At 48.7% G+C, this 25291-nt stretch overlaps 1 protein-coding gene across 5 annotated transcripts in view; it reads left to right on the forward strand.

Annotated features, from left to right (window-relative positions):
• CAMTA1 (calmodulin binding transcription activator 1) overlaps window positions 1-25291 on the forward strand; it is a 278929-nt gene that overhangs the window by 202210 nt on the left and 51428 nt on the right. For all 5 annotated transcript variants that reach the window (XM_086625664.1, XM_086625663.1, XM_086625665.1 and 2 more), the window contains 2 exons: window positions 13675-13828; window positions 24428-24568. In XM_086625664.1, coding sequence (XP_086481790.1) covers window positions 13675-13828; window positions 24428-24568 — 295 coding nt within the window. The remainder of the gene's footprint in view (window positions 1-13674; window positions 13829-24427; window positions 24569-25291) is intronic.

Genomic DNA, 25291 nt, shown 5'->3' on the forward strand with positions numbered 1-25291 from the left:
GCGTCTTCAGTAGCCCTGGGATGGGCAGTGCCGCTTCTCCCGTCCCGGAGTTTAGGAATAACATGATCAGCTTTTGCATATGTGACGGGAACAGAATCTCCTTTGCTCTTCTGCCATTGTGTGTCTGTCACCGTGAGCACATGGCAGAGGCACAAGGATGGCGGTGTCGGCGTAACCACTTCAACAGGCGGTGGGCACCAGCTGCGCTGGCGTCACGGTCCTGGCAGGCAGAGTGTGAACGGCGGCTCCCGCGCAGGGCAGCTGCTGCCTCGGATGTGTGTTTTTCTGAGGATGAGTAGGCAATGACACGGGGAATCCCGGTGACTTGAGCTCCTGCTGTAGCTGACGTTTCTGCTGGTTCTGGAGCTCTGCAGCTGTGGCAGGCGGCAGAAATGCTCCTGGTGGCGATAGAAATGCTCTTGGTGATCAAGAGAAAGCAGCCACAGCTGCTGTGTCTCTGCCAAGATGAAAGCCTTCCCTGTTGAGCTGTTGGTGACGAGGCACGACCGCAGTCACCCCACATCACACTGTGCTGAGTCAGCACCGAGTCTCTGTCCCAGCAATATTAGGGAGTAATGATCTGTGGCCGGATGAGTGAAGATGCTCGTATCTAGCAATGAACAGGAGGCATCTGGGCAGGGTCTCTGGCTCAAAAAGGAGGTCTTTGCTGGCAAAAGACAAATGTTCCCAGCTGGAAAACCTGTGCAGGATATGTGCAAGTGCTAAAATGCTAAATATTGGCGTTTTCTGGCAAAGCACAGTGCTGTACACTTGCTCAAGGTAGATCAAGTTATGAAGGTAACTTTGCAAAAAGCCTTTTGATTAATTCTGTCCTTTAACGGAAGGGATGTACTTTTGCCTCTAAACTAGAGAGTAGTGGAGTTGAACTGGTACAAGGGGCCAAGAATTTTTTCCCAGTGAAAGGGAATGGGAAGTGGAGCAAAAGAAAAATATGCTCTGCCGTGGGCATCCAGTAACAGCCAGGAGGGCAGGCGTGTCGGAACGTCAGCGCTCCCCTCCCAAATCACCTTATCTGCAGCGATGTGTGGCACGCTTAACAATAGGTGCTCAGATCAATTCTCTTGCTTTTATCTCTTCTTGAGGCGCTGCGTGATGAAAAGTGACCGATACACGTGGCTGAAATAGCCAGAAGCCTGCGGTAGCCGCTCTCACCTGGTGCTCTCCAGCAGTTAGCGCTGGTGCACAGCCGTGGTGGGAGCCGCGACGGGGCCGGCACAGCCGTGGTGGGAGCCGCGACGGGGCCGGGGGGCTTCGCGGACCAGCCCTGGGGTCGTGCCGCCCATGGCAGCGAACATCCTTCACCGCAGAGGTGGAAGCAGCAGCTTTCCTCACTGCAGCACCAAATCGTGTTCTTCTTCGCTCGTTCTCCTCCGTGTCCCACGCCTGCAGGGGAGGCATTTCTAGCTATTAATACAAATTAATAGTACTACTAATAATATTCTATTCTAATACTTCTTTGTAGTATTGAAAGGGTTGTGACTCCATGTGAGAAACGCTGTCTGATGATGAAGGTCAAGGGCTGAGGTGTGCAAGCTGAAGAAGTAAAACTGGTCTATTGTTTTTCAAAGGACAGTAAGACAACGGTCTCCATTCCTCATCCATGTTCTGTGCAGCCAGGAAAAAAAATGAAAAAGCAGTAGATTTGGAAATGCACGGAGCACGCTGAGTCTGGATAGTGGGGAACATTGCCGTTTCTGGGATTTCAAGGACTCTTTCATAAGCTGTTTGTTCCTTGGAGTTACCTGTTTCTTAGATGCCACTTTAGATGCTCCAATGCCTAAGCTGAAAAAAGGCCCACACCCTTTGATCTGCACTCACTTTCCCTAGCATTTACAAAGTTGAAAGTGCTCGTGTTAAACTTTAATTATTCTCATGTCTGGCACTGGATGTTCTGACTACTGCTGCTTTTTTGGGATGTCTCAGAAGATACCAGTGAATGTAGCTGGGTCAAGCAGCTGATGGGTAAAATGAGTAACGGCATGCTGTGTGTAATAGTCTGCATCCGTTACTGAAGCTGAGCAGCTTCCCTGCCTTTTCATATTTTGTAAACTGTCCAATGTTGTTGGCAGTGTATGTTCTTTTCTTTTACTAGCGTGAGTGCACACCACAGGCAGCAGCACTCAATTTATAAAATATCTCTAGTTCATAGGCACTTTTGATGAGTAAATTTAAAAAAAAAAAAAAGAAAATAATTTCTGCATGTAACAGCAAATACATTGCTATTTGTCGTATTCTTCAGGAGACATTGCCAAAACTTCGCTCTTGTTATTAGAGCATCCTGTGAAATAAAAAGACCGGGAAAAGTCTCCGAAGGAACAAAGCAAGATGCTGCCATGGAGTTGCCAAAGAAGTTTGTAACTCTCATGTGCCCCATCTCCTAACACTCACCTGATAAATTTGCTCTCACTACTTCAAATTCTAATTGGTCATAGTGTTGGCATCCGTCATCTGCTCAGCCTGAGCCAAGGGCTAAACAAAGCTCACCGTCTGCTTAAGTAACAGCTTCGAGGTCACCAGCGCCCTGTCATCTGCCAGGAGATGACTGGGCTGCGCCCGTGCAGTGGGTTCGGGACCGAGGGGTTGGGCTGAAGGGCAGTTTGCTCTGCCCTAGCCAGGTGGTAGTACCCTCCTGTTTGTCACTAGTAATAATAACAACGTGTCTAGTTAGCAGCCAGGTTGGTAGTTCTGCCTGGGCAGTCCGAGGCAGGACTGGGCTCGCTCCCCAGGTTCCCCTCCTTTTCTCCCAGGATATGAAAGATGTCTCTGGGAAGGAGAGACTGGTTTGGGGCCAGGAGGAGCCGGGAGGAACGCGTGCTCCTCCTTTGAGTGCAGAGTTGCATCGGCTGTCTGTCCCACCCAGGAGTGGTTCTGTGTGTGCTCTCTCGTGAAATGGAGAAACAAAATCTGATTGTCAGACGATATCAGAGCATCCCCCTAAAAAAACAGATAACGCCTACATGGCTGGAAAGGACTCGGAGTCCTTGGAGAGGTCTGCTAAGGAAAGAGCTCCGCACTCCTCAGCAGGTCAGCGCAGCCCCTCCGAGCTGCACGGCGGCACTGAGGGGTTCACGTTCCCTTTCAAGATTTCAAGGCATCCGCTGGGGAGTCTGGAATTATGTATACAGGAGGCCTGGAGAGCTGGGCTCAGTCTGACAGCCTACAGCAGGAGCTCTCGGATGCTAATCTCTGTTTGTTAATCTTCTCTGTCTGGGGAAGCTCGTGGCTTCTGAGCGATAGTGAAGAAGAAAGAGGGTGTCTAATAATCCTTTTCTTGCAATTCAGAAGAAATTCAAGTCTGGTACTTGTTTTTTTTTGCCTTAGAGTTTGATGTTTCCAGTCTGAAGTGCTGTGTCAGTTCTCAGCTGGCGGCTGTGAGTCCTTTTTAGAATGCTGTGCCTAACAAGGAAAATCCAGCAACCGTGGTGAGAACGGGAGTCCTGCGTGTCTTTGACATGGCGGTTTGACATGTCCCAGGTATCTGCCCATCTCTGCCCAGGAGAAAGCCCCCATCTTCCTGACCTCCCCATGCGTCTTTTATTTGGACTCTCGTGTCTCTATGAGTCGTGTCCAATGCAAAGTAAACTTGGAGTCTGTCTCAAACATGTACCACGGGAGCAGAACTTTGAATTTCCTGGCACCAGTGGTACTCCTGTCTGGAAAGGTTATCCAGGCACAACAAAACCTTCAATGAAGAACCTATATGCTATATAGCAGTGTCATAAGGGCTGTGCCATAGGAACAAAAAACGTTGCAAGACTATCAAAGCCAACATTACAAAAGTGTTTTGAAGGTTATTGATGTTCTTCCTCCAGGAATTGTATTACCAGTCACCAATACCAAAAGTAACAAATTTAAAGCAGCTATAAATGACAAAGCCCTCAGAGCAAGAGCAAAGAGTGAAAATAAAAAGAACTCGTCAGCTTACCATGTACCACATAGGCTGCGTGGAACATTAAATAGCGTTTATCTCCTGTTCCTCCAGGCAGGCACCAAGGTCGTGCTTGTGTCCTTTCCAGGCAGGAGCCTGTCCTCTGCGCTGGCTGTGCCGTGTGGATCCGTGGGAAGGGGCCGGGGCTGGTGCACGCCGTGTCCCGGTCAGGGGAAGGTGTGACACGTGCTGCAAGGGGGAGCACAGCCCCGTCAGGCTTATCGGAGCCGTTCCCCCAGTCCGGATGCCAGCCAGAAATAACAGGTAGTCGCGTTATAGCAGAGGGCGTCGTGCCTGACGCGAGGTGGGGCTGGGTCCCGCAGCCGCGTGGCTGCTGGCCACAGGAAGCCACAGCAGAAGCGGGCCGAGCCGGACACTCAGCACAGCGCTGGCTCCAGGACGCCGTGGGAGCTGCTGTCAGCCCGCAGCACCCCGGCAGGGGCCAAGCTGCTGCTCTTCTCCATCTCCCGCGGACCCCGAGGTGCGTCCGTAGTCCGACACCCTCCACTCTGGCGTCCTGACGCCAGCATGCTGCTGATGCAGGGAGTACACACGGGTTTCGAGGGGCAATCGGCTTGCAAGTGATTTTGCCGCATTTGCATACATATCAAAATAACTTAGTGCTTGACAAAGCTTCAGGAGCCGTGCCGAGGAACAGCGCGTCTCGGGGAGGAGCGCTGATGGCGAGCTCTGGGTACGTCTCCTGGGGTTTTCTCGTGTGGAATTCGGGAACGTCAGCTTCCTGTTACTTGGTCCACCTACAACAAAAAACTGAGGTATCTCCAGGTACACGTTGGACTGTTTTTAATTCACAGAAATGCATTAATATTGAAGAGTTAATAGTGCCGTTGAGGCAAACCGCCATCAACACATGAGGGCACCAACTTGCACCATCTGCATGCAGACCAGAGCTTGCAGCAGTGCGTTCCGTTGGGGCAAACTTTGAAAGCGCTTGGCGAATGTCAGCGGAGCTTTGAAATTAAAATTTCTTCTTCTTTCAGACCAGCTATTGCTGCGTCTCTGACTTGGGTGAGCTGGAAGAGGATAGAAGCCACTTGGGGCACGCTTTATAATGCTGGCATTTCTGGAAGGTGATGAGGATGGAAGTGTTTTTTGCTTAGCTCTGTCTGAGCCCCTTTGAAATGCAACGACAGAATTCCCGTGTAAAGGTTGCAACAAAAATGGAAAGAGGGAGAAGAGTTTCTGTACTTCAGGATTAAGAAAATAAAAATGTCAGCTGAGGGATCTCTGGCGCACGCGTGTTGGGGAAGAACAGCCTGAATGCAGTCGCGGATCTTTTGCAGGGTGACGGTCGGCGCAGAGGCTGGCACCGTCACGTCATACCCGATAGCCGGGTGTTTACGTTTGCACGTGCCGATTTGGCACGGCCGGGTTCGTGTTGGCACGGATAGCGTGGCATAACGCACCTGCGGGGCAGAGCTCCGCGCTGCCTGCGGCGTCAGTGGCCGCAAGGTTCCCTGCCGACACATTCCCGCGCTCTCCAGCGTTTGCTGTGTTTCACCCGAGGAAGAGCTGTGTTTTGCCATCAAGTCAAGTAATCTCAGTGCAACTTTGGCCGTATCGTTCAGCAAATTCTTTGAGATGTTCTGGAAATGAAAAGCACCATTCAAGTGTAGGACACTTTGAAATGTAAGATGGCTTTGATTGTCTCCTCTGCACTGCTTTACGTGCAGAAGAAATTATACTAGTCTGGAAACGGTTGCAATATGCAGGTTTAACATAACAAAACACGGAGACACTGCTTAAGCGTCGGTCTTCAGAGGTGGCGCGTTGGTGTAGCAATCTATCTGCAGTAGGGCAAGAAATTTTTATGTCTGTAATAAGCCTCGTTTCTCGGGAAGAGTGCCTCGTAGGAGTTCAAACCCAAGGAAACCTTGCCCTCAGAGTTATCATTTGAAGAACCTCAAGACTTTTGTGGAATGAGTTGTAAAACCTTGGACAGCTGGAGAGGGCAAGTGACAGAAGGGAGGAGGAGAAGGTGCTTTGATTTCCATGGCAAATTTGTCTCCCCTAAAAAGCGATCGATAACCAGATGCAGCAGCTGGGTTAAACGCGTCCATCGCCATTATCGCATGATTTTCGTGGGCAGGGTATGTATTAAGGAAGGATATCTCTAAGCAAGCTGAAGTAGGGCAAGTTGCTGTCCTTGGATTTTTTCTGCACGCTTTTATCGTGGTTACGTTTTTGTACGTGAGCGACAGCTCAGCTGTAGAAGGCTGTTAAGCTGAGTCAGCTGCCCAGGCACCTCCTGTGGCTGACTGTTCAACAGCCACCGAAGTCTCAGGCTGGTCTTTCAAGAATCCTGCTGTGCTGTCAGAAAGGACAGAGTGGAAAACAGTAGAAACCACGGGTTTGAAAGAGGTAAGAGCAGCTTTTGCTCCTCCAGCTCCTCTGCCTTGCCCTGTGGCTGGAAGCCTGAAGCCCGCCGCCGTTCTCCAGGAGACCCCTTCGCAGGTTCCTCTGTGGGACAGCACGGAGCAGTGCCACGGTGGCCGGTCCTGCAGCAGAGGGATGTGCTGCTGTGCGATGTCCTCCGTGCAGGGCACTGCCAACGCCATCAGCGTTCAGGTACTGGACACTTGGGGCTCTTCAGCCCTTCCCGGGCTCTCGTGGTCTCTGGTGGGCTTGTTGCTCCAGAGCAATAGGCAGGACAGGAGATTTTCCTGCCACGCTTCTGTCCCCAAGCACCAGGACATAGGACTTCTGCGTCAGCACCACTGGCTCCGCTGGGTTTTTCTAGATAAACAAAAGCAGTCCCAGCTCATGGCAGAATTATCTTGTCCCTGTCAGCCGCCCGTGTAAGTTAAAGCTTCCAGCTGGGAGCAGCGACACAGATGAAAAGAAATTTCCATTGTCCGGAAGAATAATACCTGCGTGAGAAAGAGAAGTGCCTTTTGTTTTATTCTGCTGCAGGCTTCTAGTCGTGCGGTACCATCCTTCTGTTAGACCTTTTACCAGCGTGAGACACGTTGCCGTGAAAGATAATAAGCAACTTGGAAATCAATTTCTTTCTGGAACTTTGGAGGCCAGAAATTACAGCGCTGTATTTTTCTGTGTCTTTCAAAGCACATATAAAATAAACGTGATCCCCAGGAGTATTCAGAGGCAGCTCTTTGTATACAAAATACCTTCAAATAGATCACATTTGATGATGTATTAGTAAGTATTTGGTATTTGTTCTATATCAGGACTCTTACTTTGCTGCCTGCACTGTTTGAATACTGCCCGGTGATGACCGGGCTGATCCGTGTGCTGTTCGTAACCCCACCGGATTACTGCCAGGCTCACACACAAGGAAAAGCTTATTCAGAGATCTCCTAGCTTTCCCTGGATGGGACCTTGCTCATTTCTGGGATTGTCTTGGGGCAATTCAAACAAAACCACCTGTACCACTAAATCCTGAACACCCCCTGGACCTTTCTTTTAAGGGTGAGAAAAGGGCTCCAGGAATGTTTCTGCTCCCCTGCTGCCTTCTCCCAAGACCATCTGGCAGCATCCTCTGCATGCGGCTCTGCTGGAGATCAGCCACGGGCGATGCTTCTGCGGGGCTAGAGGAGAAGGTGCTCGGGACGGGGCTCACTCCTGTCTGCATTCAGGTGTCACCGGTAGCACGTGGAGAACGGGTCAGCGTTTCCGCCGAGGCCGCTCGCTGCGAGCTGGTGCAGCGCCCCAGGAGCAGTGCTCCCGAGCAGCCGCGGGGATCCGCCTGGCGTCTGTTATCGGGAGAAATGTACGGGTTATCGAGGGACACCAGGAGCCGCAGGAGGAAGAAGAAAGATAAGGAAGGAATAAAACAGAAAGCAACAAGAGGAAAACCTGTATTTTTTTAATCCAAACCCCGTCCTGCTGTGGCTCCGTACCCCCTCATCGTTCTTTTGAGACGTGAAACATAGAACAGAGTACAATTACTTTCGTGATTATGCTTTATCTTCCCTTACCGAGGTATTGAAGAGGAACTGGGGAGCATGTTATAAAGCCTTATTAAATCTTGATTCCCTTTAAAACAATTGCAGGAAATCTCGTTCTTATAATTACACGAGGGTCAAAATCATTTTTTAGCTTGCGAGCCCTTCACAATTTGTTGTTCCCTTGTTCGCAGTATGTGGAGCTGTATCAGCCTGTCACCAGTCTCTTGTCTCAAAAATCAGTGGATTTAAACAAACAAAAAAATCTCAGAGGGCTTTGCGCTGAAAAAAAAAATGGGAAAATGACTCTGGTTTGGAGTTGTGGATTGATAGGGTGTAAATCCTGCGACTGCAGACACGGCCAGGACGTGGCGATGGAGGAAATGGAGAGGACGGCCACCGCTCCAGAGGGACCTGCCGCTCCTGCGCCTGGACAAGGACAATGACGCTGAGAACTGCTCTGGAGCCGGCACATATCAGGTTTAAAACCATATATGCACTGACGTCTCTGTCTGCCTGGCTGACCCTGGGTGTTCTCTCCTTCTGAGGAAGCTTTTGAAGGGAAATAAGTTCCACCAGGTCTTTCGTGCCGCTGGAGGCATAGGATGAGAAATTAATTGGGAGAGCTCTACAGGCTAAAATGGATTTCCCAGCACAACGGGGTCCAGCTCCACAGCACGAGTTCGGCTTTTGCCGTGGGCTCAGGGGTGCCCCTCTCTGCCAGGTGCTCCAGTGCTGCAACTCTCGGGTGCCAGGGCTGTGCTGCGTGTTTGTTAATTGCCTCATTCTCCTTAATTAAACATGCCCACCTTGAGCCAACTTAAGGCATTGGGTTGTGCATTTAAAATCAATGTTAGATTTTTTTGGTCTTTGCTGTTGCTGTGAAAGATTAATATATTCCAACGTGTCAGCCGCCAGGTTGAGTTCTGAGGCATGACCTCAATTAGAAATTAGTTCAAAGATAAAGGAATTGCTGGGATTCAAACCAGTAATCTCGTCCACAGCTAGCGTTTAGTCTCCAGAAAGGAAAAAATCCCACTACTTCTGTGTCCATGTTGTGTATCTGTGCCTGGTGCTTGAGGTGTCGCAGGCTCCACTCTCAGACTGTTAAAAATCTGGAGGAAACTCTGCAGATAGGCACCGCTATAAATAGCAAGAGAATCTGTCATCTGCACCTCCGTGTGTTTGGGAGTGATTTTTATTCCTTGGTTGGTTTTTAGGTAATACGTAGATGATGCAAGAACGCTCCCAGTACATGTCTCCAAGTTACCTGTGGGTACTGAGGCATTGCGTAACCACAGAAACCTGCTCGTATTATCTTTTTCTGGGTGATAATCTGTTAGGTATTAATCCAGCCACCCCACAGCGACGGATGCAAATTACGTTCCCAGAAAGCTGAGATTCCTTTTCAACCTTTTGGATGGTTTGAAGAGTACAAGGTAAATCTTGTGAATTAATAGCTGTCAGAAAAGAAAAAACCTTGTATAATTTTGGGGGTGAAAGCAGAGGGAGCGGGGGCACAGGAGCCACCTCTCATCCCCCTGCCACGCTCCTCTGCTCCTTCTGCCCTTTTGCTTTGTGGTTTAGCCATTAGGGCCAGAAGAGGCTGGTTTCACCTTCCACGTTTTCAATAATGCATGGTACTTTGCAAGTTCGACAGAACAGAAATAACACGGGTATGCAGCGAAAGCCCGGGCGGCCGGCTGCACCGCGCAGCAGCACCGGTGGCTGTGGCTCCCGGGGCTGTATTTGGGGATCATTTCCTTGCAGGGGGCTGGGATTAAATTCACTGATGCTCATTGTCCCTGAGGATGACGGCTGACTCCCTTTCATCCGTCCAGCAGGGAGTGCAAATGCAAAACTTGCAGCTCAGAGGTATTTTTCCAAATAAAATATCTTCAGCCGTGGTCATGGGTGATTTGGAAGCCCCCGCCACTGAGGTTTAGCCTTGAGCTGACACTGTTGCTGAGCAGCCGAAAGCTGGCCAGAAATGGATTTGATTTTTTGCTTTAAAAAACAAAACAAAACAAAACAAAACAACCACACAGCAACAACAGAACAAAAAAGCTTTGGGATGGGGACGGCAAGAAGGGAGAGGTCTCTTGGGATCATCCTTCTCTGCCCAAGAAGGGAGAGGTCCCTGTCGGTGGGGGGGCGGCCGCAGTCCGCAGTGAGCGCGCAGCACGCGGTTGCTGGGACAAGACGACGGTTTCCCCCGTGGCCGCGCCGGCTCGTCGTGCCGGCGGTCCCTGCCGCCCCTTCGTCCGAGCGCCCATCAGCCCCTTGCGGGCCGCCTTCCCGCCCGCCGCAGCTGGGAGCTGGAGCAGCGCGGCTTGTTTCAGCTTCGTGTTTCTGCTCATGGCAAATACCAGCGTGGAGTGGGCTGGTGGAACAAACAATGCCTGATTTACGTGGCGAGTTGAAGTGGGGTGCAGTGGGTAGCACGGGGAGGCTGCGTCGCGGCTCCGCGTCGTGCCGGGAGGGAGGTCTGCCGTGCCATTATGTGCTATTATTACTTTCTGGATAATGTATACACTTTCACTATCACATAGGTTTTTTCTCCTTCATTTTTCATGGGAACTGGCACTAGATTAATGGTTAAGCCACGGAAGAAACGTAACACCATGCCAGTCTGATTTATTGACCACTTAGTGCTGATGAAGCTGCAAACAAGAGTCAGACAGATGTTGCAGCTGCATTTTTTTCTTTATCAAAACTAACAGCTTTTTGTGGGTTTTTTTAACCACTTCTTGCGCCGTCTGCTGCTTACCCTATGGCATCAGGGATAGTGCAACAAATGGCTCCACCGACCGAAGGAGACTCTGCCCGTGGAGCAGTGTGCCAAGGAGGCTCGCCCGGGTCAGGGAGGGACGGCGGTGACGTTGACTGGGGAGCGCGGGAAGCAGAGCGGCTCTGCAGAGGCTCCGGACGTCGAAATTACGGGCAGCTTTCCGACGGGCACGTTTCCAGAGCCGTCTGCGGCCCAGCCCGGGGTTGCCTGTAGGACCTCCCTGCCACCCAGAGAAGGGCTTGTGCCGTGGCACGTTTCCCACATGGAAGTTACAGTGGTGGTTTTTCTTTTAGTCTTTCACATCTCTCTTGTTCCACTGTGCGGTCTCCACAAAGAAATCGGGATTCTCTACTGATTCAGAGTTTTCCAAAACATACGTATTCTCTTAATTTGTGTCAAAACATTTCAGTTTGCTAAGGTAGATTGGCATTGATGAGACTTGCCCATCTGAGGTCAACTTTTAGACATAGACATAAGGAACAAACCCACTGGTTTTGTCTTTATTTTATATGCTTTTATTTGTGAAAAGCGTGGATTCCAGTGCCAGCTCACTGCTGAGGTTCCACTTGCTCCTGCTGCAATGAAGCTGGGAAGCTGTGTCGTCCCGACGTGCCTGGCGACCAACAGGCATGAGTGGGCTGTGAAAAATACAGTTTATCCAAAACGAAGGAAGAAGCATCTGCAGAACTGCCGAGTCGCCCAGTGCTGTCGCGGCAGCGCGTCCTTGCTCTCTTCTTTGAAGCTTCTCTGAGAGCGAGAGGTGTCTTTACACAAAATCTCTGAAGCATATTACTTTTTATTACTTCATCATCTAAACCACTAATTACAGTAAATTAGCTGATGGACGCTCTTTGGGTGTATAGGTAATAATTTTTATTATCTGAATCTTTTCTGAGTTACACAGGAGGACCATGATATTTCAGATCTCCCCTTCGTCCCCTCCCCGGTGCCAAGCAGCACCATCGCCTGTGTTGGAAGCCACTCGGCCACCCAGCCACCCGGCTAACTCCCCTCCCCGGGAGCCCAGCTGTCACCTCCGTCGCCTTTAAAGGCTGAAAGGAAAACACGGCTCCCTTTTCCCTGGCGACCTGGGGATTTGCAGCGTGGTGTGGAGAGGATACGGTGTTTTAACGTGTCGTCCTCTGGCTGCCTCTTGTCTGGGGCAGATGTGCCCTCTGAAGCGGAAAGTTTTGAACGTGGAAAAATTGAACATAAAAGGTCCGATCGTTTGTCTCCAGGAGAACCTCGGGAATAGAAGAGCCGGTGGTTTTCTGTGCTCTAGTACTTTTCAAAACTGCTCCAAAATAAGTTGTTAGCGATTCCTTATTAGGTTTCCTTGCCTCTTCCCTGTGCAATGCAACCCTTTTTAACACAGGCTGCAAGAATTTGATGCTGCAATCTAGCAGAATCTTCACTGAAAATCTTCCACTTGCAGTTTTCGTCGATAGAGGGGAAAAAATGCAAGTTCCTGCTTGCATGGCTTTCTAACTTGAGAGAGCTTCTCCTCCGCACAGAGGGATGCATCAGGATACTGCAGCCCTGCTGAGTACCAGCGTGCTGGGGATGGGGACGGAGGGAGGGCATGCTCTGCGGGCTGCTCTGCTCGTCACGCTGCTGTACGCGGGCACCACGTGAAGCGGTGGCCCTTTCAGCTGCCAGTGCCATGCCAGCAAGCCTTGAGGAGCTGGGAGATGTGACCAGCTGCCCTCTCATCTCGGGGACGCGCAGGATGCTCCCCGCACAGGCACTGCCCTGCCCCTGCCCTGGGCTGGCTCAGGGGCAGCTGCCCAGCCTGCCGTGCCTCAGCACTGCGTTTTGGCTGGCAGAAGTTACCTTCCGCAGGTCGTTCCTCGGTGCGGGTGTCCACGTGCTGCTCCAGCCCTCTGCGGGTTTTGTAAGCAAGTGCTCGCATTAGCACAACCTTTGCAAACGAGTGGTGGCTTGTGTTCCTTCTCCACCTCAGAACAGGGCTCTAACAGCATTAATGAAACATTAGAGTTTTAATTACACCATTATCCTATTTATTTGTATAAATAATTCCTAAGCAGTCATTAAAGTTTGTGAACTTAGGAGTAAAGACATAATAACAAGATTGAGAAGCTGATTTCTTTCCCCTATCTATTGTACGATCTGCCTGGGATGCTGTTGGGAAACGAGCAGAGTTGTTTCTGTTGCTGCTGTTGAGAGGATTCATTTGCTGGCGGGGCGGTAACATGCCGCTCAGCTCCTACTCGAAGCGTCGGTCAGGGGGACGGTGCTGCAGTGCGTGGCGGCGGTGTGGCACCCCCTCTCGCAGCCCCCGCGCAAAGGTGCTCGGGGAGGGAGCGCAGCGTCGCGCAGCCCTGCGGGAGCAAGCGCCTCGCGGTTGTTCTGCAAAGGATGTGGTCTCTTCGGTCCCAACCTTCTGCAGCTCGCTGTGGCTGTCACAAAGCTGCAGGGTCTCCAAAAGACAAGAAATTCTGGGCTTGTCTGAAAAGAGCCTGTCCTTGGGGCTCTCCATCGTACTGTTCAGGAGCTTCCTCAGCTCTTCCTTCCCTCTTTCCGCCGCCGTATACACAAAGCGTGGCTGTTGCTGATGTTCTTGGGTGAATTTCCGTGTGTTCGAAACAGCCCAGACCAGAACTGATGAAAGCATTGGCCCAGACAGAGCGCAGGTCCCTTAAACCAAAGCACGTTGCCTGGCATTGGTTACGATGGGCGTTTGCAGGACTCTTGTGTGGATTTGGTGTTGCGTGGGTCGGGAGAAAGGGTCAGCCCGAGCACCCCGGGGAGCAGGAGAGCTGCAGGCGAAGGGCACTCGAGATGGGGGGAAGCTGCCTGCAAACTCCGTCATGCCTCACCTTTTGCCACCTCTTTTAAAGAACAGCTCTGATCTCGGGGAAATGTGGTGCATACTGGGATCTAATTACGATGCTTTCTGTTGTGGTTTTAATTGGGAAGATAAAAGCAGAGAGCCCTGAGCAGGGGAGAGGCCCAATGACATAACTTCTACCCTGCTCTCCCCGCAGAACCCAGACATCGTGTTGGTGCACTACCTGAACGTCCCTGCCATCGAGGACTGCGGGAAACCGTGTGGCCCCATCTTGTGCTCAATTAACACAGACAAGAAGGAATGGGCAAAGTGGACAAAAGAGGAGCTCATCGGACAGCTCAAACCGATGTGTGAGTATCTGGAGGCTCTTTCTCTTTTGCTTTACGAAGGGTTAATTTAGAGTATGATGTCTGGCACTACCACTAGCCACCCCTGTGAAGGAGTCATTTGTCGCCGTCAAACTCAACTTGCTATCTGCATGTACTTTCTTTCTTCTCAGCATTCAACGCTTCTGGGATGTGTGGTGTGAGCGCCGCCCAGGCCGTCCCAAAAAAGGTCATGTCCCCAAAAAGGTCCCTCCACACACTGGGAAAAGATTGTACCTATGGTCTTGCATTTTCAGGCGCTGTTTATAGGCGCCTGCTCACTGCAAAGAGCCTTTGTGGTACCAGCAGGTAGGTTTCCCCCCGTGTTTGTGTGGTTCAGTGTCAGGTTGGAACAGGATGCTCTTGCTTACAGACGGACTCCATGGCACTCAGTGTTTCAGGGTGGGTGTCGTTTACTACTGTCCTAAGCTTTGCAGTCTAAAGAGAAGGCTGCTGAGGTGTGCAGAGCGATCGGGAAGTTTGCTCTGCAAACAGGCAGTTCTTTGGACCTCTCGGCATCCACCTTGGAGCGTGGAATTTTCTTTCACGTCCACGTCAGTTATACTGTATGTCTTCCCCTGGAGGATATGTCCCGATGTGCACGCAAACATCTTTCTGCAATGAAAGAAAGATTAGACACAACACGTATTCCTTTTCCACACAAAGTTGGAGGACAGAAGAGGAGCAGAAGAGAAGAGAGAAAATGACACATTTGCTAAAACAGAATATTGCCTCTGGGACCGATAACCTTAGGCAGAAATCCAGGATGTTGAAGGTGTAGCTGAGACTGGACAAGTACCTTAGCATTAAACAGGAGAGGAAGTGGCAGCCTGTTAAAAAATCTGCAGTGCATCAAGAAAATTATGTGAAAACTACAACGAACTCGCCGTAAATTTAATAACACTTGGCTCTTTTATGTCTCAGGAGGGAAGAGTGGAATTCTGCATGATTATTCAGAGTATGTATGCATGTACGCATCTCTGTTTATGGGTATGTATCCTGAGAAACGCATCCTTAGAAACATAGCTAAAATAAAAGCTTTAGATTCTAAAAGCTTTAGATTCTGATCAGACCTAGAAAACAAAGAGGACACGGATAACCGTGTTTGGGGAGCACAGAGGGGCACTGCTCGCCAAGAAACGATCAGATTTGGTTCCAGTATTGGGTGTGCCATGAAATTCTGGAGCCAAGCACATTAGTTTCATCACATTTTTGCATTAATCACATTCTTTCACAGACTTAACAGTTTTCCTGATGTTTCCAAATTTCTCTGCCCTAAAGGAGACTTGTCGATGACTTAATCAAAGTGTCATGCATGGTGTCGTTGGTGAAGTGACCGTCTCACCCTTTTACTGTTCACTGTTGCGGTTCAGCTAGTTTTATTCCTCTGGACTTGGAAGCTGTGTGAGATTTTTGTTGATTCTTTTGTTTTCTTGGTTGCCGTTTTTCATGAGAATTTCACGTTTAAGACGAGTTAGCGATGACACAGCCAGGGCATGCGTGGAGGTCCGAGGCCAGATGCTGTACCTGCAGGGAGGTTTTTGCATCCTGTTTTGGACCAGTGATGTCATTCAGAATTAGGAGGAGAAGCTGATACTGGCTCTGCCTGTGGGGAAAACGCCTCTTTTGGTCAAAGGCCAGTGACAGCGTCCAGTTCTTGACGTGCTGTTTGTTCAAGTCCTGCTCAGCCTGGACTGGAATTGGGTATTAAAGCTTTTGATCTCTGTCAGGTATTAAAGCTTTTATATCAGAATCTGGGAGAGCAGAGTCAGCGGTGTGGCAGCCAAAGGCTGGGAGCATGTTCTCTTGGCCGCGTGTGCCTGGAGAACCAAAAGTGATGTGGCAGATGGCTGGCAGGGAGAGAGGCATCGCCCGGGAGTCTGAGCCAGACAGATACATCAAACTGCTTTTCCTGAAATGCAGAGAGACCCTGACTGGGACGGGCAGGGAGTTTGCTCACATTTCTTGCATCCATAATTCACTCACCTCCCTCTTCCTTCCCTGCTGCCCCATCCCAAAGTCAGTCCAGGCTTCAGCAAGCGTTCAGCAGGTGTCCAGGACTGTGGCATCCAATTATTATTACCCAGCTGGCTTGAATTGAAACTGAATGTAATTAACTAATTAACTAAGGTTGAGACCCTGCCTACAAAAGGCGGGCCATTTCCTCCTGGCTGTGGAAGATGCAATGGCATCCTTGGAGCTGCAGCCCAGGCTGGTGAGCAACATCTGGTGACCCCGATGTGATATGTCTGAGAGACCCTGAGGACTGTGACTCCCTCACTGAAGCCAGAGCTGGAGCGAGAGTCTTTTGGTAAAGAAGGTAAAGCTGCAAGCCCCAATGTGATATTCATGGGAGGGAAGTGTGCTGGAGTTGGAATGAAGGGACTGGGTCTCTGCTCACTGTAAAGCCTTTACTTTCCTCTAAAAACAAAAAACTGGTAAAACAAAAAGGAGGAATTGTGGCATCCAATTATTATTACCCAGCTGGCTTGAATTGAAACTGAATGTAATTAACTAATTAACTAAGGTTGAGACCCTGCCTACAAAAGGCAGGCCATTTCCTCCTGGCTGTGGAAGATGCAATGGCATCCTTGGAGCTGCAGCCCAGGTTGGTGAGCAACACAGGATAAGCACAGGCTGCTGGACTGTGTCACCTCTGAGAGCAGAGCAGCACTGAGGTCTGGGCTGCTGAGAGGTGGCTCCTCCTGTCCTGGTCTTGCAGTAGACTTCTGTGAACCCAGAGCTTCTCAACTGCCTTCAGCGATGGTTTTCCCTAATGTGATGACTGGTGGTTACAGATGAAAAAATACCTTCTCGGGCTGGCTGTACAGCTCTGAGAGCGTTATGGAAACATCATTATCTTGTTCTAACATAGCTGGTCTCTGAACTAATTAGGAGACTGAAATTAACCCATCTGGACATCCATGAAAGGTAAAATACTCACTGCAGATGCTCTGAGGATTTGGGATTTTTTCAACATCTCCAACTGAGTCGAGACTGTAAATAATTAATTAATCAACCAGCCTGACTTCAGTTTTCCTGGCTTTGGGTTTTTGGTTTAGTTCTGATATATTTGTCACCTGCCTTCACCTTGGGACATCCTTGACCTCCCGATCGTCCTGTCCGGACTAGCACTGTTGGCTTGTTGGACCTCAGTTTGGCGGTCCTTGAGACTGAAGCGGATGAGCCTGGAAGGGCCTGGATATGCTCTTAGTGACCTCCAGCATGATGATCCCTCTCTCCTTCCAGGCTAGGAGATGGGGCACCTTGTCTTAGAGGTGTAAGAGTGGCCAGGGAGCATAGGGAGTGCTGTAAAGCCTCCACTGAAACATCCTGCTGCTGACGGTAGGCCCGCAATAATCTGGCTGTCGTAGGCATCCTAACTAGTTGTCTGAATTGGGAAGGTCATCACGTGTGTTGCTTCTGGATGAACGCAACCTTTTGGGGCATTTGTGGAAAATGAATAGTGACAATACGTGAAAATTCTGCAGGGAATGTTGTCTGAGACACCTGTAAGTCATTTCAGGATGCCTGGTGTGAAGAATGGGCCTCAGTTTGGCATTGCTTTCAACTTTTCCCCCCTCTTGTGCCCCATTAGAGTCTTGCTTTGAGATTTCTCTGAACAGATTAGCAGATGTCCTTAGAGGCATCTGGTGGTAAAAGCAAAATGCAGTGGCAGAATCCAGCACAGCAGAATTCTGTATATAAACTCCATATGATCAGCAAATTGTGGGCCAGCTCATGTTGGGGGTTTCTCCAAATCATCCCCTTTTGGCTTTCTCTTCCCTCATCTGGCAAAGTGTGAGTTACAAGCTCACAGCTGGTGCTATGTTGCAATCCTTGTTTCAGGTCCACTATAATTACGAGCTATCTTTCTTCAGAAAAAAAGCTTTTTTCATTCCTCTGCTGCTTGGAAACTGATTGCTCCTGCTCGTGCTGCCTGCACGCAGCTGCAGCTGGGCAAACCGGAGGTTTCATGTGGCACCTGTCAGACTTGGTACCTCGTATTACAGGCGTAGGTACGGGCAGCTCGTGCCTTTCCTGGAGTCACGGGTTCCCTCTGTTCGGTCCGTCTAAATGAAACGATCTGGGACTCTTGGAGGTGACCTGAAACTGCATCCCTGCATTGTCGCGACCGGAGAGGCGTTAAACGCTTGTAGTGCAGAACAAAGTTTAAATAGCAGTAACCGGCATTAGTACAGTTTGAAGAATTGGGTTGTTGGGTGTTTTTATCTTGACTTAAATTTATATTCAGTTTCAGTGATTGTGTTTAAGGGTCTTTATATTTAGTCTCGTACAGACTACAAAGTGACCCTCATGGAAAGTGAAGCTTGCCAGCTTGGTTCCAACTGCCCTCCATGTAAAAAGTCACTTAGATTCTTTAGAAGAGTTTGGTTTTAGTAATGCAGATGTCCAGTTTTGCTGGAATAGTGCTTACATGTTACTCTAACCGGCTGTGGTTTTTTATTAAAAAGAGAATTCAATAGTAGGTGCTAGGTAGGTTCTTATATACCACTGGCTGCTCAGGCTTTGAGTACCTCCCGTTCTCATCATAGCTGCATAGCCAGTATCGGCCACCTGCACAGTTTCTCATCTTCTCACCAACCCTTTTGTCCCTTAACCCTTTCATCACTGCAGATGCACTGCTCTAAACATGGGTCACGTGCAAGAAATGCATCTTTCCTCTCCCTCTTGATCTATGTTGGCCTTTATGTGCCCAGAGGAGCTTGTGTCGCATGCCCGTGTGGGCCACTCCTTAGGAAACATGATTTCCCTCATTGGGTGAGTTTTGCCTACTGTAGAATAAAGTTCCACTTAGTGACTGTGTTTCTCCTGGCTCTTTGGGCAGTCTTTCAGCTGCATTATGATAGATGACAATGAAATCATCCCACTAGCTGAAACTGCTTTGATAGTAATCCAGTATGAACCACACTGTTAGCAGTCCTGGAAATTAACTTGAGGAAAGCTAAACCAGTTTCCTGTCCCTCTAGTTGAATATGAAACCAGATGCAGCAACTATAGAACCTCTCTGAGGACTCCATGGGCACACCAGCCTTTGCCTTCTGCTCTTCCTTAGTATTTTGTCTCCCCTGTTAGTGTTCAGCTGTAGTAACTGTCAAGATGCAGTACTAGAGCATCTGCTAAGGTGGCTGTCCTCTTCTGGGTGGCTCCACCAAGACGTTAAACAATGATTGTCTGTGTGGTGAGGATGGCTCCTGACCACGCAACGAGACCTGACTATGGCGAAGCCATGGAGACGACTCCAAGGCCGTGCCACTGGAAGAGCTGGAGGCCCGACAGAAGTGCTGGAAGCGCCGTGCTTCCTCACCTGCTGTGCTGACGAAGAATTTTTTTTTCCCAAATAATCGCCCAGCAAGATTTTTGCTAAAAAAAAAAAATGGAGGGGGGGAAAAAAAAACCAACGGAGCTAGGCTTGCAGGAGCCCCGTGTGTGCGCGCCGGCGGGCAGCGGCCCCCCCGTCCCCCCCCGTCCCGTCCGTCGCCGCCCGGGACGCCGCCGCCGCCGCCCGTTCCTTATCCGCTGGCGCCACCTGGCGGCGCGGGGCAGGATGGCGGGTGCCCTTGAGCGGGCGGCGGAGGGCGCCCGGGCGGCACCGGCGGGCCGGGCGAGCGGCCGCAGCTGCGCTCGCCCCTCTGGGCTGCCCCAGGCGTGGGACGGCTCCGCCCGACCTGACGTACCGACTACAGCGGAGCTCGGCCGGAGACGGGCACCTTCGCGCTTTGGTTATGCCACACGCGCCCGCGGAACTCAGCGGCGGAGCCACGTAGCAAATCAGATCGGAGAGAACTGAAGGCGAGAACTCCCAGCACGATTTCCTGCGTGTTACAGGTGAGCTCGTGTACAGGCTTGTGAGAGCGTTGGCTTCTGCACGGCTCTTTCATGTGTGAGCAGCCTTGAACTTCAGGTGGCTGCGGGTAAAAATTGCTTTAGCTGTAAATAGAAGTCACAGAAGCCTCGTCGCTCGCGGCTTCAGAAGAGTCGCATCCCACTGGTCCTCTCCAAGGGTAACTGAACCGCGTGTGCTTCCTACTCACTGTTAAGCATCCCATCGCATCTGAGCAAACCTTCAAGGAAAGGTCTCCTTTTGGAAGAAAGACTTCTCTTTGAAGAATGGCTGAGAGTGAAACATCTTTACAAGTCCTTACATTAAAACTCAGGAAGTGTCACGAACAAGCATCGAATGTGCCAGGTCCTCTTCCCCTCTGCATCCCCAGAAGCGAGACTCAGCAAGCTTTCCTTCGTAACCAGTAAGGAGTGGAAGTGGAGGGCTGGAAAATCAAAGCTGAATTGCGTGAGGGCGTATGAATTTCTCCTCCAGCCAACCTGAGAAATCGGAGCAAGGCCCTTACTTCTGTCAACACCAGCACGGTGAAAATTGAAGGGACAAAGCCACCATTTCCAATTGACCATTGCCATGGAAACAGCCTCCCAGTGTCAACAGTTGGTGGAGCGGGATGTAGGAAGTCAGCAGGGCGGTAGGACAAAAGACCCGCTCCTGCTGCGGTCAGTGCTCGTAGGCTTTTTAAAGCGCTTTGTGTTGGTCAGAGCGGCCAAGGGCAGGACTCTGACACAAGGGTTTGCAGTGGGCTGTCTGAGATACGTCAAGAGGGAGAGGCAAACAGAAACCTGATCTTGATTATTCCGAATATTCCAGCTATGTCAATCTGTCAACTTACCTGTTCCATGGAGGAGATGTTGTCGTTGTTACTGAAAAAACAAAAGACGAGCCCTTAGTTGTCAAAATGGGGTGAAGGAGCAGCCTGCAGGGTCTAGGCAATGGCTTCATTATGTAGTGTATGGATACATATGTTTAAGCTGTGTCATACCCATGCAATACAGAAGAGCAAGAGCTTTGGAGTAGAAACAGGAAGCGTAAAGTGGATGAAGTGGCAACGAGGAACGTCTAAGAGCATTCAGAAAGGGCGAAACAATCACATTTAAATAGATTCAGTCTACAGTGAAGGTGAGACAACAAGGCAGGCTTGGGGCGATGGGGAGGAGGAGGAGGATACCTATCTGCAAGACTGCAGACCTGTTAGTTGCGGAGGACTGAGTACCACCAGCAGCAGAGGAAGGCAGAAATAGCCAGGGTGTTGTAATAAACCTGGGAAAATCATATTTTTCTGCGTGCAAGTTTCCTTTGGCTTCTGAGCTGCCCTTTTGCTGGTAATCTGGATCGTTTATCATTTCTTTGCTCATGATGGTCAGACAAAGTGCTGACAGCGCTAATGAACACAGAGCTGCTGGGCCAGTACTGGGAGGTCATTTTGATTGTCTCTTCTTCACACGGAAAGAAAGAGAAGAAAGGTGTCAGCCCATTCTCACAAAAAGAGGTCGGAGGTGTTTCTGCTGGGAGCAGCATTAGCACTCCGAATTGCGAACCTTCCTCCAGCCTCACTTCTCTTCAAGGAACCAGTGAAATACCAGTAATTCCCTGCAGCCCCGCTGCCTCGGTGCTACAGGCGCTGTGCGTGGCAAGGAATACGCAGCTGCTGTGATGCAGCAGCTTTTAGACCGTTTGTGGTACCGCTGGAAAGGAAAGTTTTGGAGCAGTTCACAGCTTTTGTTACAAATTATAAGGAAATGCAGGAGGAGTCTGAACAGAAATCCAGATTAACATACTTCCCAGAATTTCTGTTAAGCTTCTATCTTTTTTCCTTGGTTTTTTTTTGTGTTCTTATGTTATGACTATGTTTAATCAAACATAGTTCTACAGTGGTTTCACTTTTTGAACCACTCAGAAACAAGAAGACCAATGTGTGTGTATATGCTTTTTATTAACCTTCCTTTCATAATGCACTTTGTTCCGTATAGAAACCTCCTTTCATGCTGATTCATTACATGTCAGGAAGCCAAGCGTGACATGTTAAAAGCCATCTTGATAGTATTTGGTATTCAGTACTAACAACTCACCAGCTCACAGGAGGTTTTTCTTTAAAAGGGGAAGGGAGAAAATCTGTGTATTGGATGTGCCAAGATAGTGGGTAATTTGCATTAGACATCCAGACACTCTTTTTTTGCAACTGTCACCCTTCACTGGCTTTTTATTTTATAACCTTCATAACACATGGGGAGCATAAGTGCTAAAAAAAGTCACACCACGTGGGCAGAAGCTGAAGCTGGAGCCGAAGCCCTTTAGGATCAGCTGGAGCAAGACTGGAGAAGGACCCTTCCTCAGCAGCAACAGATCCACGATGGGACTTTGTTATACTAAGGACCTGGAAATAATAGACATGGTACTATTTGTATCCAGTTATAAAGCTGTCCGTTATTTCTTAGCCTCCAGCTCACAGCTTGATTCAGACTTAAGAACTATCATCATGAATACACAAACCATGAGACATGATTCACTTACCAGACTTGCCCCCTGTAATATGCTGCTCATCACAGGATTTAGCAGCAGTAGGGAGCAAACTGACATACTGCTGTAAAACCGACATCCTACACCTAGCAGCACGTATCTGAGCTCACCGCTTTAGCTAAGTGCTTCTGAAGTAACTGGAAATAACTTAGTGCAAAGTTTCTCAGTAATAATTACAGTTCAGTAACTTTATATAGTATAGCTGAAAGCATTCCAAATATGGTACTGCATTTTAATCTCCCTGTCAATGGATTTCTTACAAAACTGCTGTTTGAACATCGCTTATTAGGCATAACATCACATGTGACAGAGTAACGTACCTAGAATAATAAAATGAATGTGAGTGGAGGTGCTGAAGCGGTAAGTGTATATAAACTTAAACTTAGACATAATAACACATGCTGAGTGTTACAAGGAAATTCAAAATTGTGAACGTACTAGAAAGCAAAATCTGTTGGGTACGATAACAATAAACGTGGTTGTCAAGCAAGCATAGAGGGACTCATTACTAAACTAACTGCAGCACTTTAAATAGTGAGGTGAGGCAAAATACTTGTAAACCTTATTTACAATATTTCTGCAAGTTATCCAGCCCAGGCAATATAAATACAAATTCTGTAATATAAAACTTGACTGAGGTGAGAGATGCTGTTAGGCAAAGAAACATCAGTGGGTGATGAGGCAATGGAGCAACAGGTGATTAAAAAAACAAGCAATAAAACTGCTTCACAGAGCAGATCCAGGAACTCTGTTCCACCGGCTGCTTATGACATACTAAATGAGCAGCATCAAAGAGGAGAACAGGAGATTCACGCCATATCCCGCCTCTTTGACAACAGTCATTAGCTGTCATGACTGTGCCCTCGTTTCCTTCCGATCTTCTCGCACGAAGCAGCTTACAGCTTGTTGCTCCCGAGCCTGCGGATCCTTCTGGCTGTACGGTGATTATCGGCCCCATGCGCTCTTGCCAGCATTTCGCGGCCTCACGTCAAGAACCTTCACCACGCAGGGGTCTGTGTATTTAGAGCTAAATCCTACAAAGTTGAAGCCCATGGAACTTTTACCTTTGATTTGGTGTATTCTGGTTAAGGATTTTGGAATTCAACATGCTTTGCTAGAGTGTGACAAAGACACTCCGGGAAAGCAGCAGCTCTTTGGACCTGAGCTGCCAGGCATGGGGACATCTTGGAAATGATGTTGCTGCCAACTAGCACTCTGCAAAATCTGCAAGTGAGCTCTAGTGCACACAAAGGATAAATAAATAATATGCATGTATAAATCGCTTAGAGAGAGACATTAAAGGAGCCAGAAAATGCTTTGAGTCAGTTACTATAGACAAAATATTTCATAAATGGTATTTCCTTTGTAAGTCAGGTTGAGAATATCGCTGTTATGTGCAATTCTGCATCTAAAAAATTCTGAGAGGAAACCTTTATTCAAATAATTTATGTGCATGCAGTTTAGCATTCTTATTTAAATTTATATTTCCCCAAGGAAAGAGTTTTCAGTTTGCAAATCAGTTTGCAAAGTTTTCAGCAATTCAGTTTGCAACATGTTGTGCAACATCACCCTCCTGTCCCTTTTCCCAAATTACTAAAAAGTTGTCTAAGTCTGAGGAGGAACTCTTGCAGTGTCTGCTAGTGACTCCCAAAAAATGAGTCAGTCTTCAGAGCTTCCAGACAGGATCTGACTATGAAGACCTGGCAAAAGGTTTGTATTTGCTGTTATACTGGCGTATTTTTTGCTGCTGGTTTTGTTATAAAACTAACTAATTTTGGTTTCATATTGGACAGAAGAAGATTCTAAAATGCTCCTTGGAATTGTACTGTTTTACTTGAATGCAACACAAGTGGTTTGTAGCTTTTAGGTTTTTAATGAGGGTTACGTGCGCTATTCACGTAGTCCCTACAATCTCTCGGCTTGCTTAGAGAGCCACCGTTAACAGCAAACTGAAATAGAGAAAGGTGCTCTACTGAGGTTTTTTTCCTCTGTATGTATCTAAGCCAGGAATTGCTTTTGGAAGCCTATGGATACCAAGGAGCACAGAATAGCAACAGTAAAACCAAATTGTTTTACTTTTTATAGGTCTCCTTCAGTTCTGACAAAAGGCAGCAGGAATGGGTTTCTGCTGTTCTTTTTAGGCAGATTTTGATGATTTCTGTGTTTTTGAGGTTTCTGATGGGAAGTTTTACTCTTCACAGTTCATGGCATTAAGTGGACATGCAGCAATGGAAACAGCAGTTCAGGGTTCTCGGTGGAACAGCTCGTGCAGCAGATCCTTGATAGTCACCAGACCAAACCGCAGCCTCGGACACACAACTGTCTCTGCACTGGTACCTTGGGTGAGTACCCTGGGAGGGCACAAAGCTGATGGCAGCTTAATCTGGGCTTGGAGTGGCATTTGTAGTTCTGAAGTTGTAAAAACACCATATCGTGAGACGTTGAGACACAACGAATTCAGAGGTGACAGAAGAAGTCTTGAGCCTAAAAAGATGCAGCTGGAACTTCTGGAAAAAACATCAATACTTTGTAATGTGCAAGTTCTAATACACGGTCTCCATATGTGACCTGTCCAAAAAGGCATATCTCTTCTACGCGCTCAAATTTTGTAACGGAAGCCTCAAAATCTAATATTCTTCCAACTTCACCCTCTGAACTCCTTGCCCTGTGGCCCACTTTGCTCAAGAAAATGGGCTTAGGTGGTTAATTACAAGGTATCACCAAGATAAGACAGGTTTTATTTAGGTATAATGAAAATACAGGAGATTTCTTTCCTGTTAAGTAAGATGGCTTTGTTTTGAGCGAGGCTACAACAGCAAGAAACAGCATCCTTGGTGTTAGTGTTTTATATAGGGAGCGAGAAGCTGAGTGATTCACTTCTCCAACTCATCTGCTTTATAGCCCTTCCCGTCCTAGTACTTCGGTCAAGTAAAATATGACACGTTAATTAGTCTTTAGCCAAATTTATAAAGGAAAGCTGACAGTGCTTCAAAGGGCTTAGTTTTTCTTCTTTCTTGGGGGGCAGTGGCATTATACAATCAAGACTTAAGTGAGAATGATGACCT

Source organism: Tauraco erythrolophus, chromosome 23 (genome assembly GCF_009769465.1).
Source record: "Tauraco erythrolophus isolate bTauEry1 chromosome 23, bTauEry1.pri, whole genome shotgun sequence".
Lineage (NCBI taxonomy): Eukaryota > Metazoa > Chordata > Aves > Musophagiformes > Musophagidae > Tauraco > Tauraco erythrolophus.